The sequence below is a fragment of the Podarcis gaigeae genome, assembly GCF_964106915.1.
Source record: "Podarcis gaigeae genome assembly, chromosome: 15".
Classification (NCBI taxonomy): Eukaryota; Metazoa; Chordata; class Lepidosauria; order Squamata; family Lacertidae; genus Podarcis; species Podarcis gaigeae.
Genome location: NC_139692.1, coordinates 38,797,283 through 38,815,911, shown reverse-complemented (window position 1 = coordinate 38,815,911; position 18,629 = coordinate 38,797,283). Strand labels below are relative to the sequence as shown.

The 18,629-nt window shown below is 45.3% G+C and overlaps 2 protein-coding genes across 7 annotated transcripts in view; one reads left to right on the top strand and one right to left on the bottom strand.

Moving 5' to 3' along the window:
- Positions 1–10,246, bottom strand: part of ACACA (acetyl-CoA carboxylase alpha) — a 187,110-nt gene extending 176,864 nt beyond the window's left edge. For 5 of the 6 annotated variants that reach the window (XM_083714256.1, XM_083714258.1, XM_083714257.1 and 2 more), the window contains exon 1: positions 1,762–2,214. In XM_083714256.1, coding sequence (XP_083570382.1) covers positions 1,762–1,886 — 125 coding nt within the window. In that variant the 5' untranslated portion in view covers positions 1,887–2,214. Of the gene's footprint in view, positions 1–1,761; positions 2,215–10,195 lie in introns of those variants that run through there. The other variant, XM_083714255.1, reaches the window with a different exon arrangement.
- A 114-nt stretch (positions 10,247–10,360) lies between these two features.
- On the top strand, positions 10,361–18,593 carry LOC310832686 (uncharacterized protein C17orf78). Its single transcript, XM_083714867.1, has 7 exons — positions 10,361–10,822; positions 11,612–11,695; positions 13,210–13,476; positions 14,116–14,229; positions 16,164–16,285; positions 17,512–17,622; positions 18,494–18,593. Exons 1-7 carry the CDS (start codon positions 10,768–10,770, stop codon positions 18,503–18,505), a joined length of 765 nt encoding a protein of 254 aa, XP_083570993.1. The 5' UTR covers positions 10,361–10,767; the 3' UTR covers positions 18,506–18,593.
- Positions 18,594–18,629: the final 36 nt, after the last annotated feature.

Below are 18,629 nucleotides of genomic sequence, written 5' to 3'. Positions count from 1 at the left end.
GCTGCCTGTATCTGAAAGAACATATCCTGCACTACAGACCCCTGCAGATGTTAAGACAGCTAGAGGGGGGGCCTATTGGTATACAGGGGCTTGGAAGATGGCTTTCTCTGTGGGGGCTTCTAAGTTGTGGAATTATTATTATTTTGATTTCTTAGAAATATCTGTTTTTAAGAAATACAATCAGAAGATGGGTTGTGGGGGGATATTTTTCCTTAAAAATCTCTCTCCAGTATCAAATGCCAGAGTTACAAAAGGAGTGGGGAACATCTTGGGGAAGGGCAATAGCCAGCGTTAGAAATTCGCCAGGTACCAAGTGCATTTTGCACCTGGCTATTGGGCACTTGGAACCAAGCGAATGTGCCCAGATGGCACCTGACGTCTCCACCATCTGGAGGTGCATGCAAGATCCTTGGATCTTGACTATTTTCACACACTAGCAACATATCCTGTAGAATTCTGTTATATTTTATCTGCACAATCAGAATGAATTTCAGGAACCAAAAGGTTGTATTGAAAATAAGACTTTTGAGCCGTCTGACCCCAAAATGGCAACTAGGCATTCTGTTTTGGTGACTGTAACCTTGTTTTAAAGAGCCATTTGGCACCTAGCTTATATATCTGAATTTCTAACACTGGCCATAGCTCAGTGGATACAGCATGTGCTTTGCACACAAAGGTCCCAGGTTCAATCCCTGGCATCTCCAGGATGAACTGGGAATGTCCAGCATCTAAAACCATGAAGAACCTCTGCTAGTCAGTGTACACTAAGATAGGAAGCTCAGACAATTTGCTATGTTCCTATCGGTGGCCTTCCAGATGTTGGATGACAAATCATCCCTGACTGCTGGCCACGCTGTTTGGAGCTGATGGGAGTTGGGAGTCCACCAACATCTGGAAGAACAAAGGTTCCCCATCCCTGCTTAGAATAAACTGGAGATTTACTGCTTACAATAAATATATTGTGTTATCATCACAGTCCTCCTCCTTGCCCTAGTGGTTTCCTGCACTGGGAAATAATTCTTGTTGCTCCCTTCATTAGGGATCCCATCCGCATTCCGGGGGGGGGGGGGAGCATCTTATTTCCTCTCCCCTTCCACTCAATCCTCAGGAAGTAGCAATCTCCGTGAGAATTTTTAAAGCAGAACTGCTTAGGCGCCAGAGACCAAATCCTGGCAGACTGCTGTGTATGTGGCTGTGTACACACCATACATTTAACACATATTACATCCCACACAAAGTATCCTGGGTACTGTAGTTTGTTAAGGGTGCTGGGCACTGTAGCTCTGTGAGGGTAACACCACAGTTCTCAGGGTCTGGGGAGGGGGCATAGCTGTCAACTTTTCCCTTTTCTTGCGAGGAATCCTATTCGGAATAAGGGAATTTCCCTTTAAAAAAGGGAAACGTTGACAGCTATGGGAGGGGGGTGAATGTGTACAGGGCAAATACTCAGGCACAGGTTGTGATTAAAAAGCACTTTCCCCTATCTCCTCGTTCATCGGGGAGCCGTCCTCCCCGCCCCCAAGATCTAGACCCCAAAACACCCCCAATACAGAGGACACACATGCAACAGTGACCCACTTCCTTGTGCACTCAAACCACGCAAGATGGACTAGGGCTGGAAACAAGGAGGAGACGGGGATGGTGCTGGGAAGGGAAAGAAAGAAACCAGGGTCTGACCTCCCGTTTCTTTCATTGTAAGGCTACCATGGCTGCATACTGGTACCCGACACCCAAAAGGGCTACTGCCCACGTGGTGCTCACCTCCAGGTGCTCTCTGCGGAGAAAGGAGGGATGCCCCCGAAGCCTCCAGGCCCGGCGCAGCAGGCTGGCGGCGCTGCTCCTCCTGTTGCTGCTGCAGAAGAGATGGTTGGCAGGCACTCTCCCATTCAGGGCGAGAGTCTGCGTGGTGCCTATGCGTGTAACACACCAGCCTAAAGCTCCTCCTCCTTCCCACTCAATGCCGGAGTCCCTCCCATCTCTTTGAAAGGAAGAGGGGGAGAGGGAAAAAAAGGATAATAATTTAAAACTCCTCCTTTATTCCCCCCCTTCCTCCACTCCTTATTTTATTCTGATTTTTTTCTCTCTCGTCTGTTTGTTTGCTGAAAGCAACATCAGACACCGGAGTGGTGTGATGGGAAGCCGGTTACTCCAGATCAATCACCTTTGACCCTCCATCCATCAGCCACTTGCTTGCCACCCACTTTCCCAGCCTCCGCGTCCCCTTGCAGCAGCAGCAAGCAAAAGCAAGCAAACGCGCCGCGCTCATTGGCCGCCCGCGCTCACACCAAGCCGTGGGGTGTCACCAATCAGAGACGCCCCGGGAGGAGTGGCCAATGAGGAGATGGCTGTGGCCTGAGCGGCCCTGGGAGCCCTCTCGTTGGCTCCCGGGACTCAGGTGGGAGGAGCCAGGAGCTTCGCAATTCCCATACTGTTACAGCAGCAGTTTCATAATAGACCGCTGGGCAGAGCGCGCGAGTTAACCCGCTGCAAACTGCAAGGGAGGCGATGCGCAGAGATTAATAAAGCAAGAGGAGGCAGACAACGGGGTGCCCCACCTTGGATGTGTGATTCTAGTTTACTTTGCTGGACTACAACTCCCATCAGCCCCAGCCAGCATAGCCAGTGGTCACTGGGAGTTGTAGTTCAGCAACGTCTGGAGAGACCACGTTGGCTGCGGCTGCTGGAACAGAGCATCCACTTACCCGCCCAGAATTTGGGGGAATGGTTAGAGCCCACGTGATCATCCCATACAGTGGTACCTCGGGTTAAGTACAATACTTAATTCGTTCCGGAGGTCCGTTCTTAACCTGAAACTGTTCTTAATCTGAAGCACCACTTTAGCTAATGGGGCCTCCTGCTGCTGCCACGCTGCCGGAGCATGGTTTCTAATCCTGAAGCAAAGTTCTTAACCCAAGGTACTATTTCTGGGTTAGCGGAGTCTGTAACCCGAAGCGTATGTAGCACGATTTCTAATCCTGAAGCAAAGTTCTTAACCCGAGGTACTATTTCTGGGTTAGCGGAGTCTGTAACCTGAAGCGTATGTAACCCGAGGTACCACTATATATGTGTGGAAGAGCCTTGCAGGATATCTGTAGCCTTCCTGGTATCATTTAGTTACTTAACATTGCAATTATTCTCCTCTTTTTCGCCAAAGTGGTGCATCCTCACGACAACCCTGTGAGGTAGGTTAGGATGAGAGGCTGTGAGCAGCCTACAGTCACCTGGCAGGGCTCATGGCTAAGAGGGATTTGGACCCTGGACCTCACAGGACTCCAACTCCCTTCATCCATGACTACGCTGGTTGCTGTGGCTGATGGGAGTCGGAGTCTGAACAACACCTGGAGAGGCCACAGGTTTCCGATCCTTGATGTACATGGTAAGTGACTAGCCAATGCATTATCATTTTAACCAAAGTGTGGGGACCCTTGGGCTCTCCAGATGCACTCAGTGTACAACTTCCCTCATCCCTGAGTGTTGGCCAGGCTGGCTGGGGCTGATGTTCTTGCCCAGCCCAGGAGGACCGCAGGACCCCCCTATTCCTGCATTGCCACATGGAGAAAGGATGTGCATAGCCGCTGAAGCATGCAGGAAGAGGTTTTGCTTTGGAAGTAGCTGCAGGTTGAAAAGGGCAAGGTTGTTCTGTATTTGGTTTAAGGGGTGTGTGTCATGTTACGGCCAGAATAGATTACCCCCACAAGAAGGGCATGATGACCTGTGGTTTGTCCTTAGGCTGGGCAGGAGCCCAGTAAACCAAGCCAATGAATATTACATAAAGCCTTAAATTAATTTCTCAGGTAATTAAGGAACATAGGAACCTGCCTTATATCAAAGCAGGTCCCTGGTCTCTCTACCCCAGTCTTGTCTGCACCAACCGGCAGCAGCTCTCCATGGTTTCAGACAGGGATCTTTGCCAGTCCTAGCTGGAGATACTAGGGATTAAATCTAGGGCCTTCTGCATTCAGACCAAATGCTCTGCCCCTAAGCTATGACCCTCCCATAAACCAGTTTATGATGAATTTAAGGTTCATTCACACCCACACCATAACATTTAAAGCACATTTATAGCAGTTTAACAGTCATAGCTTCCCACAAAGAAACCTTGGAGCTGTAGTTCAGCCCTCACACAGCTACAATTCCCAGCACTCTTAAACTACGGTTCCCAGGATTCTTTGGGGGAAGCCATGTGCTTTAAATGTTTGTTGTGGGGGCAGGGAGCACTGTACTGTGAATGCAGCATGGGGAGAACTTTTATTTATTTATTTATTTATTTATTTAAAAAACAACCTGTATTTTTCCGTGTATAAGATGCCCCCATGTATAAGATGACCCCTATTTTTTTAAACCCAAAGTTAGGAAAATGCACTATGCACTGTCCATGTATAAGATGACCCCTTATTTTAAACATCAAAAATTTAGGGGAAAATATAGTCTTATGCACGGAAAAATACGGTATATACTGCTTAATTGGGAAAAAACCCCTCAAAGCAGTTTAGAAGAAGATAAACAAGAAAATCAAGGAAAATTTACAGCTCTACTTTAAAACATACAAAATTTAAAATGCTGAAACTGATTTAAATTATCTCAACTTTCTAAGCATCTGGGTAGCCAAAATAAGGATGTTTTTAGCAGGCACCGAAGAGAGTAAAAGTGAAAGTACCTGCTGGATCTCTCTTGGGGGGGCAATTATTTTTTATTCATTTTCTAATTTATAAAACCAAATTTTAAAAGTGCCTGCTTAATCTCAATAGGCAGGGAGTTGCAAAGTGCAGGTGCTGCCACACTGAACCACCAAGTCCTTACGAAAGCAGAATGGGTATTATGGATATTATACAAGGTATTATGTGGCACCTGTAGTAATGCCAATTCCACCAATCAAAGCAGTCATGTGGGCACATGTTGGGTATTAGGGAGCTTTTGCCCTTAGCTGCACCCCACCCTGCTGCAGCCCCAACTCAGACTCTCACTACAATTTTTATTGAAAAGGAAGGGGGGGTTCCCATTCCTTTCAAAGGGAATCTGTCCACTCTTCAGAAATGAGACCGACCATGAAGCACATTTGATTTCCACATCCAAGGACTTCAGTCATCCAACACTGGATCCTTGCCAGTCCTGCTGGCTGGTATGCTGTGCCCACGGGATCAACTGTGCACGCCCAACTTCCTTCTGTGGCTGTGACAAGAGCGTGATCATCTTGCCACATACCAACTGCTCCCGGCTGACAGCAGCTCTCCCCAAGGTCTCAGGCAAAGGTATTCTCCAGGCAGACAGGCTCCCCTTACAGCCTTGAACCAGACGTACTGTACCAGGCTGTGAATTTGGGAGCATACACCATTCAAAGCGTGTTCTACCAGTGAGCTTTGCTTTATTTCAACAGAGAGATACCTGCTTGCTGCTTTGCCCCCCCCCCCCCACAACAAGGAATGGCTGTGTTAGATTAGTGTAAGACAAACAGCAAAGTCTTGTGACACCCGAAAGACTCATAGATTTAGGCTGCATTCACCCCACACACATTTGAAGTACATTTAATGCATGTGGCTCCCCACAAAGAATCCTGGGAACTATAGTTTACCCTTTAAAGAGGTACAATTCCCAGGGTCCTTGGCAAGCAACAGTTCCCAGAATTTTTTTTGGGGGGGGGCAACACATGTGTTTTAAATGTACGGTATGTATGCAGCCTTATTATGGTGTAAATGTTATGGACTAGAGAATGTGACAAAGACAAGTGACAAGGAACCTGTGGCCCTCCAGAACTTGTTAGATGCCAAATGGGATCTTTTGATAAAGGGTGATATATAAATTGAATAATAATACTACAACAACAACAACAACAAAAATTCAGAACTATTAATAAAGAATAGGCCAAGAAGAAATCACTCGCATATAATGACCAGAAAGCCGAAGGATTGGGGGGCAGATTTCCAGAGGGGCAGCCATGTTAGTCTGTTGCAGCAAAAACTGCCCAGAGTGCAGTAGCACTTTAAAAACTAACGTATTTCTTATGGTTGTGAACCACAATCCAATTCATCAGATGCATAAAGAGTTATCATAAGTCCAAGAAAGCTTAGCTTTGTCTGCAAGGTGCCATGACGAGACTTGGAAAAACATTTCGTGTTTTTCAAGATAAAGCATCAGCTCCTAGGAACATTGGGAGCGGAGTCAGACTATTGATCCATCTAGTTCAGTATTGTCTACACTGACTGGAAGCAGCTCTCCTGGATTTCAGGAAGGAGTCTATCTCAGCCCTTTCTGGAGATGTGAAGAATTGATCCTGGGGTGGTCTGCATTCAAGCAGGTGTTTTATCACTAAGCTACAGACCTTTTCCTTTGCGAAGCTCTTTTCCAGATAGCCTGTTATGAAACTCCCAATGGCAAGGTGCTTTTTTTTGGCCAAGCAATGTTGGGGCAAAGAAAAGATTTATCCTTATGCAGCAATTTGATGCAATCCTTAAGCTGCTTAAAATAGCTTATTGTGGGCTTAGTTCTGCTGACTGATGTAAACAACTGGATTTCCAAGGACGGCCAGGCTCTCTTAACAGCTTATATATTCAGGTAGATCAGTGGTTCCCAAAGTGGACAGTACTGCTCTCTGGGGAGCAATAGGATTACCTAGCAGGGTGCTAAGAGGGCAAAGGGGCTTTTCAAAGACCGCCAGACTTTGAAAAGCTGGTTTTCTTCTTTTTTGGCCATCACTCATAGCTGAGTAAAATTGTCTTCCATGAACACAGTCTTAGTGGTGTGTCCAGAGGTGACTGTGGGGGCCAATTCTGGACCCACACATCCTTCCACAGTGGGGGCATAGGTGGGAGTTGGTCATGGTGAGGGTTTGCCAAATGTGCCTTCCTCTTAGTTCATTTCTTCCTTTTGTCCTGAGTTTGAGTGTCTTCAAAATCCATGACACCTTTGGTAAAGGCTGCTCTTCAACTGCAGTGCTCACAGGCCAGTGTTTCCCAATTGTCAGTGCTTATAACTACATTTTTTTAGATTTGCCTTGAGAGAGTTTTTAAACCTCTTTTGTTGATCACCAGCATTACGCTTTCCATTTTTAAGTTTGGAATAGAGTAGTTGCTTTGGAAGATGATAATCAGGCATCCGAACAACGTGACCAGTCCAACGAAGTTGATGTTGAAGAATCATTGCTTCGACACAGGTGATATTTGCCTCTTCCAGTACCACTACCTCTGACACATGTGTGTAATCTCTCAATCTCTCTCTCATATGAACAGTAGCCATTAGCTAGAATTCCAGGGGTAGGAGAGTGAACAATGTTTTCATTTTTCAGAATGGCTTTCAAAATATAACATAATTCACTATTTCATGGCCTCATCAAAGTGAGTACAGTGGTACCTCGGGTTACAGACGCTTCAGGTTACAGACTCCGCTGACCCAGAAATAGTACCTTGGGTTAAGAACTTTACTTCAGGATGAGAACAGAAATCGCAGCGCTGCAGCAGCAGGAGACCCAATTAGCTCAAGTGGTACCTCAGGTTAAGAACAGTTTCAGGTTAAGAACGGACCTCCAGAATGAATTAAGATCTTAACCCGAGGTACAACTGTATAGATTGAGCAAGACTCCGCAAGATTATGTGAGACTACAATATCCTGGACTACATTATTTTCATCGGGGGGGGGGGCTTTTTTGTAGCAATATGTCCTTTTATGTCAGCAACATGTTAATTAGTTACACTGCTGAAATTCATGTTGTGAAACATGCATCAAACTTTGATAGCAATTTCAAAATCCTACGAAGGAGCATCAGAACTGGGAAAGAGAAAGAGCTACAAAGTGGGATGGGCTCAATAATTTGCGGAAAGTAAACAAGGCAAGACAACACCACAGATTACATCTCTGTCCAGGGGTGCAAGCGTTTCCCCAGGGTTTTGGCTTCCTTTGAATTTGGTCACTGCAGAGTGAGACTTAAGGTCAGAGATTCACAATCTTTTAAAGCCTGTGGGCACATTTGGATTTTTGAGCGAGCATCATGAGCACAACTCCTCTGACCCCACCATTAAACACAGAAATAAAGCTCATATGAACACACTTCACTTTTCTAAAGAATCCGAGTAGAAGTCAGATCCAGTTGAAACAAGCTGAATCTAAATATTCTAATGTGCTTTAGAGGTAGAGTGTGCATGTTCTTCAGGAGTAGCCAGCAAGGCTTCAACATCAGTCAAATTCACCACCTCCAAGCAGTCATCTAGCTCAATCCCTAATCCAGTAACGGTCCATTTCTACCAAACTGAGTTTTCACAAAGCCATTCTGTTCCAAAAAAGAAAATCCAGCAACGCAGTTACCACAGCTGTTTCAGGAAAAAGAAAGCTAAGTTGCAAAGCCAATCTCTATCACCACCTTGTGTTGACAAGGGGAAGAAAAAAAGAATCCTTCAAACATCCTTTGAACAGGTGACTTTCAAACCAAGGGCTGCAAAAGAGACTGAAAGGCAGGTATGCACCGTACATTTGAAGCACATTCAATAGACATGAAAAGCATATGGCTTCCCCCAAAGAATTCTGGGAATTATGTTTTGTTATGGGTGCTGGGCAGCATGTCCATCTTTGCCCTGCCACCTCTCCTGCCACCCCACTTCGCCAGTACCTGCAGCGGCAGGGTGACAGTGGCTGCACCGCCTTGGGGGCTTCCCCCACCTGAGGCGGCTGCTTCACCCTGCTTCATGGGTGGGCCATCCCTGGTAATGGGAATTGTATCACTGTGAGGGTGTGCTTTAAATGTGCACTGAATATGCTTTAAATGTGTGCACTGGTGAATCTACTCTGAAGTGTGATTTTTTTTTGCAAAACGAAGTTAGAAAGGCCCCGAGACAGCCTGTATACTCCTTAAAAACAAACAGAAAAATGCAGACATTGGAATAAAAGGCTGTCAATAGTTTCTAGCTACGGTGGCTATGTTTTCCCTCCACAGTTGGAGGCAGTGTGCCTCTGAAGGCCAGGCTTCTGGGAACAGCAGGTGGGGAGAGTTGCTCTCACACTCAGGTCCTGCTTTTAGGCTTCCCACTGAGCCAATTTGCTGGTCACCTCGAGAACAGCTGGCTGGACTAAACTGGCCCTGATCCAGCAGGGCTTTTTTACGACTAGACTGGTCTTTTGGCTGATCCAACTTGGATGGCTTTATAACAGGATTAGACAAAAAACCAACTAGCCATGACAGCTGCGATCCATCTCTACTGTCCAAGGCAGTATGCCACTGAATACCAATTGCTGGGAATCACAAGTAGGGAGAGTGCTGTCACGTTCAGGTCCTGTTTGCGGGCTTCCCGGAAGAGGCGTTTGGTTGACCACTGTGAGAACAGGATGCTGGACTAGTTGGGCCATTGCAAACCCTCAAACATTCCTCAGTTGAAAAGAAGGACATTTCTCACTCTCCCCTCCCAACTGACCCTCCTCGACTTCCAATTCCGCTCCGCAGAGCATTTCCAACCACAACAACAATAATAAATTGTTTCTACCCTGCCCATCTGGCTGGGTTTCCCCAGCCACTCTAGGCAGCTTTCAACAGAACATTAAAAACAGAATAAAACTTCAAACATTAAAAACTTCCCTAAACAGGGCTGCCTTCAGATGTCTTCTAAAAATTGGATAGTTTATTTCCTTGATATCTGATGGGAGGGCATTCCACAGGGTGGGCGCCACTACCGAGAAGGCCCTCTGCCTGGTTCCCTGTAACCTCACTTCTCGCAGTGAGGGAACCGCCAGAAGGCCCTCGGCGCTGGACCTCAGTGTCCAAAAGAAGGGAGAATTCCATCACCAGTACACCACTCCACCGTTCTGAGAAAACCGGGTAATCCCCTTTTCATTCCTCCCCCTTTCTTCCCACCCAGGGTGGCACTGCTCTCCTCTGCCTGCCCCTCAGAGCCAGCCGCTCATCATGCAAGGCTGGGCCTTGGCAGTGGCAGCCTCTCCTTCTCTCCAGCAGATGCTACAAGCTGCCCAAGGGAGGAGGCTGGCAGCAGTGGCCATGGAGAGGCCATGGAGAGGCCAGAGTATGCTCCCTCACAGCTGTAGCAGCCGCTCAGCACAAGTGCTGGTTCATCCTCCTCCCTGAGCTTGGCGGCAGTGGGGCTGGCAGGGAAAATAGGGACATTCCAGGATCAAATCAGAAGCCAAGATGGCTTTCATTATTCTGGGACTGTCCCTGGAAAACAGGGACACTTGGAAGGTATGCCATTGACTTATGTCCTGCAAGCAAATCAGGATAAATGTTCAATAAACAGGTTCTCTGGAAGTGTCCCAAATTCTAGAAGGCCACACAACAGAAGCAGCATAACCTATCCATTCTAGAACTGGATACAGCACAATGGAACAGAACAGAATTTCGGGCATAGGCATAGATTAGGGTTTTTTTGTCTGTATATATACAGGCTGCGATCTCTAGGGGACTGAGTTCCTCCTGTTAATCTTTCATTTAATGCTTAAGAGAAACTTGTGGACACTATGCTTATAATGGAAGTTATTACCTAGAGTACATCATCTTGTGGCAATAAAAGATCTTAAAATGGAATAAACTGCTAAAATAAAGGAGGAAACAGTCAACACTGTCAGGTGAATTAGTTTGCATTTTCTGATTTCAGGCATTTTAAATCAGGGCAATTGTGATCTTTTGGGAGAACAATATTAATTTTTTCCCAACTCTACCTAGCAATTTTACAGTCTCTTTTAAGAAGCAACTTCCACCTCAAACTGGCATGTGCATATAGAAGAAAAGAAAACAAGGAATTGGACAGTAAATCATGACCTAATTCTCATTCCAACATTATGGATATTATACTGTTGTTTAGTTTATCGCTGATGCAAGATTTTAGTCAGCAAGGTAAGCAGATCATTCTTTCTGTTAAAAAAAGATTATTCTATATTCCAATACAAAAGGTAAAGGAAGGAATCCAAACAAATTGTACAAGAAAAAAATATAAATAGTGGGTTCAGTTTCTCGATGGAACATGCAGAATGAATTTAACTAATAAGAAAGTTTCACTGGACAAAATGGGACTTTTCCCAAGGTTGTGTGTCCAGAATTACAACCAGTGTGGAGTTGTGATTAGAGTGTCAAAGTAGGACCATACAGCCTAACACACACATACCCCAAGCTCACAACAATATGTTCATAGAAACGTAAGTAAAACACATGTGGTGGTTGTTTCTTCTTGGGCACATTTGGGGGACCTTTGGCCCTCCAGATAATGCTGAACTACAACTCCTATCATCCCTAGCTTGCTGATGCTGACAGGAATTGTAGTTCAGCAACATCTGGAGGGCCAAAGGAAAAAGCAGCTGCAGGAGCAGAGAACCCTTTCCCTAGCTGGTGCTTTTTCACTGATAGCCACCCTCACCCCCATAAGACTTTCCCACTACAGGGTTCCAGGTGCACACCCCAAAGGAGCCACCAGGAGGAGAGTTAAGCACACTCTACCTCTCCCTTCCCAGCTCTGTTTTTCCCTATAAGGGGGCCAAATTCAGGATAAAGAAACCTAGTTTGGAAGAGCAAAGGACCATTATAGACATTGCAGCAATGGGGAGACCTTTCTCAGCTAGGAACAAACAAATTGGAGAGGAATGTCCATCTACATAAGGCTGTTCATCCATTCTGCCCATTCCCTTTCAGGACTCCAGAACTATCACTGTTGCGTGCAAAGATTCTCTGAACTCCTTCCTAAAAGCACAAAAAGAATATCCATCATACTGAAAGGTAGGAGAGCTTCAGGAATGCCTTCTCCTCTGTAGAGGCCACCAAAACCACTGAGATTTCTCAAGGAACCCTCTGTTTAAAGCAGAGATGGGGAGCCCATACAGCCTTCCAGGAGTTGTGGGACTCCCAGCTCCCATCAGCCCTGGCAAGCAGAGTAGGATGGTGAGAGCCATGGTCCAGCAATGTCATCTGTGGGAAGCCATAGGTCCCTCATTTTGGCTTCACAAAGAGGTTAATTCAGGTTGCTTCCTGATGACCTGGTTATTGAGCCTTCGTATTTGTTTGCAGTGAGCATGTATAACATCATCTGTTTATTGAACATTCATTGCTTTGCATTCCACCACATACATCATTGAGGCAGGAGGCATTCTCAGCATTCTGCTCTCACAGCGACCACCCAGATGCTGACTGGAAACCTGCAAGTAGGACCTGAGTGCAACAGCGCTCTTCCCTCCTGCTGTTTCCAGCCAGCTACTGGAGGCAGAACATAGCCGTCATGGCTAGTACTCATTGATAATCCTCCATGAATTTGTCTAAATCCTCTTTGAAAGCTACACAGTTTGGTGGCTTTAGTGCCTCCTGTGGCAGCGAGTTCCACAGGTTAAGTATACACTGCTCTGTACTGCTGAAGTACTTTCTTTTGCCTCTCCTGAATCTTCCAACATTCAGCTTCTTTGGATGTCCCTGAGTTCCACTGCTATGAGAGATACAGAAAGCTCTCTATCCATTTCTCCTACACACCATGCATAATTTTATCAAGTCGCCTCTTAATCTCAGGGTCACGGGTTTGAGCCCTGTTTTGGGTGGACGGTTCCTGCATTGCAGGGGGTTGGTCTAGATGGCACTTGTGGTCCCTTCCAACTCTACGATTCTCTTGTCTTTTCTCTAAACTAAAAAGACCTAAATGCCGCAACCTTTCCTATAATGTAATTGCTTCATTCCCTTGATCATTTCAGTTGCCTTTTTCTGAACTTTCCTCAGCTCCACAATATCCTTTTTGAGGTGCAGTGAGCAGAAATGCAGAAATGCACACAGTATTCCAAGCTGATTTTTATAGCACAGCAAGTCACACTGGACCTAACTAGATCTGGGGCCCAGAGATTCCCCACCCTTTGAGAGTGATCTCACATGTGAATCTGCCTCTTCTTTTAAGCAAGTGTGCAAAAAAGTGAGGAGGAGGAGAAAGGAAGGTGAGAAGGGCACAAACAAGCTGAAATACAAGGAAGGTGATATTTCAGAGGTGGCAAGGCATAGGCTGGAATGGTCTAAGGCTGGATCTAGACACATCAAAGAAGCATTTAAGTTAAGTGCTTTGTAAACTTTGTATGAGAAATCAGCTTATCAAAAACGGAACTCCACAGCACCATCTGATGTTACAGTGTTATAATGCATATACAACACACATAAACACTTTTTCTTTGCCAATGTAGCTGAATCCTAAGACCAACTTATTAAATTCCTTTAAGTAACAACTGGTTTTGGGTTGTTGTTGTTGTTACTTTGTCTTTCCACAGAAAGTGAAAACACATCTAGAGAGGAGTTGTCCAGAAATCACACTGTGGCTGCTTTGCAATGTTCTGGACCTCAAGGCACCATGCAAGTACACTTCATTGTTTCCGAAAAGATGTACAGAGGGAAACTAAAAGCTATGGATCTCTTCTATGGCCTGAAACAAATCGCAGATCCTGATGAGAGGGGCTGTGCTGCTAAATGCTGCTTGATATCGGCCGATCACAGAAAGAGCCTCCAGAGTCAGGCAGAAGCTAGTATTATGGGGAAAGGTAAGGAAAGGAAGGAGAGCTTGAGGGCCATGCATTGGGTTGTATTCCATGTCAGTTCAATTCAGAATAGACCCACTGAACTTAATAGACATCGGCCTGTTCATTTTAGTAGGCTCACTCTGAGTAGAATTTAGTTAGCTAAAGCCCATTGTCCACTTTTGCTATCTTACCCTCTTCTATGACTCATCCCTGACATGAGTGGCAAACTTCAGGCCTGGGAGCTGAGTGTGGCCCTTTGGACCTCTGTATCTGGCCCCTGGAACTCCTCCCCAGTCTTGCACTGCAGCCTGAGAATTGTGTGCCTGGCTGGAATATGTCCTTGGATAATAATGCCTCTTGCTTGTCAGGAGAGAGGGCAGAGAAGGGGGTGTGAGTGTGTGTATAAACTAGCCTACTGTTAAAAGGTAATTGTTCCATTTTACCTCTGACCCTGCATGTGGCCCTCGTATGGTTGTTCAAAAGAGAATGTGGCCCTTGGGCTGAACAAATGGCACCTGGGTTTGTTAACATATGTATAATGCTGGGGGGGGGGGAGGTGTTGACATCGGGGACATTGCAAGATGCAAGCATTCTTTTTCAACTTTTCTAATTTAACTCCCTGGCAGATAAACACACCCCAGATACAATTTTTGTTCACAGTGCTTCTGCCAGGGGTGTCGGATTGTTTCATCATCAGCAATCAAACTAATAATGAAAATTTTGCAAGAAGTTTGGAAAAGGCAAATGAAATCAGAATCAATGCGACATGTCAAGGTAATGATTTTTTTTTTCCAGTTTTGCATGCGTAAGAAGAATAATTAGCCAAAATAAATACTGCATACTTTGCTATATTGCAGGGACAGAAGTCAGGGGAACTTAAAATGTAATTATTATTTTTTTAAAAAAAGCTTAGATCCCACCTTTTTTTGCATGACTTGAGGTGCACAATTCACCAAGGAGTTATTCTGTGGATTGAAGGAATCCCATCTCAAAGTAGCTGGCAGTCCTAGTGAAATTAACAAGCAACAGAACAATAGTTAGTGCAGATCATAGAATCAGAGAATTGTAGAGTTGGAAGGGACCCCAAGGGTCATCTAGTCCAAGCCCTACAATGCAGGAATCTCATCTAGATCATACATGACAGATGACCACCCAACTGTTTCAAAACCTCAAAGGAAGAAGACTCTACCACCTGTATGGAGAGTCTGTTTCACCATCAGCTCTTACAGTCAGAAAGCTCTTCCTTATGTTTAGTTGGAATCTCCTTTCTTGTAACTTGAATCCCTTGGTTTGGATCCTGCCCTCTGGAGCAGAAGAAAACAAGCTTGCTCCATTCTCCATGTGGGAGTCCCTTACCTATTTGAAGATATATCCTCTTAGTCTTCTCTTCAGAAGGCTAAACATAGCCAACTCCCTCAACCATTCCTCATAAAGCTCTGCACGTGTTCCAGATTGACAATATCCTTCTTAAATTGTGGTGCCCAGAACTGGACACAGCAAGTCCTCAGATTGCCAAATACTTAACAAGGAGGGAGTGTCAACAAATTACAAGATCTCTCATTACACTGTCAGCTGCCTCCTCATTCTCAGTTTTGCCATTGTAGAACTCAATGAAGAGGAGGACTAAAAGTAGTATTACATGGCTCCGCCCATCATTAGCTCTGGCTCCACCTGCTGTTAGTCTCCCTGCCTTCTGCCCCACCAGTCACTGTTGGTGTGCTGAAAGGTGGGAAAATACCACTCAGATTTTCCACCTCAGGCACCGAAATGTCTTGAGCAGGCTTCCTCAACCTCAGCCCTCCAGATGTTTTTGGCCTACAACTCCCATGATCCCTAGCTAGAAGGCCAGTGGTCAGGGATAATGGGAATTGTAGTCTCAAAACATATGGAGGGCCAAGGTTGAGGAAGCCTGGTCTTGAGACCACAGATGTGTTCGCATTAATGTTTACTCCACATCCAGTGGCTCCCAGTGCTACTTTTTGAAGCCACATTCACATGTTAGCCATGGTCCATATTGATCCTGCAGTTTCTTGACAAATACTGCTGTCCGATGCGGTTCCCCCCCCCCAGCCCTGATCCAGATTAAATCCAACTAGAAAACTTAATCCACCGTATCTGTGCTGTGAACATTTAAGACAGCCATTGCACATGCACAGATAAAAACATATGCTAGGCTTGCCATACGTCAGGAAAATTCTTGACGTGTCCTAGTTTCCGGGTGTAAAAACGGCGTCATGGAGGAATTTTGCTAAATCTGCAAAGTTTCAGGGGGAAACCAGGATGTATGGCAATGTGATGGAAAAAGCAGTGGAAACAGCTCCAAAAGTTTAAAATCACCATTTTTCGGGGGAGGTTTCCCCCAAAAAGCTTAACAATTTTGATGGGTTTCTTTTTAAAAAAGGTTTGCAGATGTGAAGAATTTTACTTTTTGAAATACGGCAACCCTAGCATATGTTTCATAAGTAGGCGTTGGGGGGGGTTGCAGGGGGAAGGAAGAAAAAAAGGTCATGCATATTGGGTGAAAACATCCCCACCCCCTCTCTGATGTGAGCAAGAGTCTGCAAATGCATCTTGAAATGCAGCAAGGGGAACAACTGTGCTGCCTTTTAAAGTTGTAAATGTGAACATACCCTACAACACAGCTCCTATCTTTCATTATTACATTACCTCACCTATTTTATGCTTCGTATTTCTCGTTCTGTCCCCAGAAACAGATGAGATGGAGGACAGGAAAAAGATAGGTGTCTTCCTGAAAATAGCCATCTTGTGTGTCATGGTGCCCCTGATGTTCTTCTTTATGGTATTTGGTGTATGTGAAGTCCCCTGTCCTGTAAGTTTGCTTGTGCCGAATCACTGCGACAATTTAAAATAAGTAAGCTGCTTTATATCGTGTCAGACTCTTGGTCCATCTAGCTCAGTGTTGTCTACACTGACTGGCAGCAGCTCTCCAGAGTTTCAGGCGGGGTTCTCTCCCGGCCCTTTCTGGAGATAGCAAGGATTGGACCTAGGGCCTTTTGCATGTAATGCGGATGCTTCACCATTGAACTAGGGCCTTTACCCATATTTGCAGAGGATTCAGTGTGGAGCAAATAGTGGTGAAATTTCATGTACTGGCTAGGATTGGGGGAGAAATTCAATCCATTCATTGCATTTAAAGATGAACCTACCTACTTTGCACTTTTCTAAACAATAAGCAAACCGAAACACAGCCATCCTTTGAAAGTTGCACTTCTCTGAATTTTGCAATAGTTATACAGTCACGTAAAACGTGCAAAAATGCATAACGTGAGCATAAAATGCATATATTAGTAATAATAAATACACTGGGAAATTGCTTTGCAAAAATGTGTATAATAGGCAAAACTGCATACAAGTATGTGTGTATTGGGATAAATTTGCAATAAAATGCTAATCGATTTTCATGATAATTTTTGAAAAAGCAAACAAACACTAATTGATGTGGAAATGTGGAGAACTGAACTCAAGACTGGAAAAACGAGAAACTGAAACCAAAATAGACAGATTCACACAACCCTAGTTCTGGCCTGTCCAAGTCCCAAGGAAATTGATAGTGGTGGACAAGGCAGCCTTCTTTTGGGAGGGACTGTCAAAATGTGGCCTCAACACTTGTCATGACCCCAGAGTGCAGCAATGACTGGGAGTGGACCGGGGGCACTCAGGATGAACAGTCACTAAACAGGCCATCTGGAAGCACACTGGTACCTGGTTTTGAGCCTATTACTAGTGATTAGGAGCCAATGGAGATTGGGGCTGGTAGGCAGGAGGCTGATGAAACACGCTTCACAGCATTGCAATGCACAGGAGGCTAGTCCCTTAAGGCAAATGAGGCCTTGCCCCACCCACCTGAGCCTGCCCTCACCCAGTCCCCACCTGCCATACCTTATTTATGACCAATATAGAGGGCAGCATTGACTGCCAAAACATCTGGAGGGCACCAGGTTGGTGAGGTCTGTCTTGAAGACATTGGCTTAGGCGGGGCTTTGTGATGGAGTTAGACCATCCTAGCCATGCTGATTAAGTTTCTTCTTCACTCAGTGTTCCCTTCCTTGTTGGAGGCAATGTCTCTTCCCTACACAAAAACATGAAGCAAAAGAGAAGAAAATGACGGAAGCCACAAATCCTGCAGCACACGGAATCCCCACCATGGTCTGTTTGTTTTTAACAATTCAGTCGTGCTTATTCCATTCAGCTAGACGAGACTTCCCTGGGCGTAGGAAGAGAGCCCTGCGTGATCAGGCTCATCTAGTCCAGCATCCTGCTCTCACAATGGTGCACCAGGTCCTCCAAAAGGAAGCCTACAACCTGGGCTTGAGGGCGGTAGCCCTCTCCCTACTTGTGATTCCTAGTAACTGGTGTTCAGTCGAGGTAGAACATAGCCACTGTGGCTAGTAGCCGTCAAAAGCCGTATAGTCCATGGTTCTGGAACAAGTAGAACCCTGCCAGATCACACATAAGACCAATCCAGCCATAAGAACTTAAGAAAGGTCTTCTTAAACCAGGCCAGTGGTACATCTGCACCACCACCCCAACTCACAACCAGTCAAGAAGGTGGCATTTGCTGCCAGCTTCCTCCTCCTTTGTCTCAGGGTTGCCCTTGTTAGAACTCAAATGAGAGAAGGATGGAGACAAAATTAATTGGCTCTGTCTCTCCCTGTTATGGACTCTGTCTCCATCTACTGTTGGCCTCCCTTCTTTCTTTCCTACAGTGATGAACCAGATACCCATGGGAAGCCCACGAACTGGGTCTGAGAGTGACAGCCCATTCACCACTTGCAATTCCCAGCCCAATTTGTGTAACGCCCCTTTCAAAGCCATTCAAATTGGTGGCCATCTTTAAAAAAAAACAAAAAAAGCATGCAAGTTAATTACAGTATTGCACATGGAAGTAAAAGATTTGGAATTGCTTTTCCAGTCCTGCATTGAACTGACAAAATCCATCCCCACGTTAACAGTACTGTTTAATATGCAAAAGTTTGACTTGTTATATTATAAAGTAGATTTTTCATTTGTTTTCCAGGTAGAAGTTTAACATCAAGTCCCAACACCCCCAAAACATCTTAATTCAGGAGTGTTTAGGCATTGCTTCTGAAATAAGTGAAATAAAAGGTGTTTTCTCATTTACTGGGTTGTGTATGTGTGTGTGTGTGCGTGTG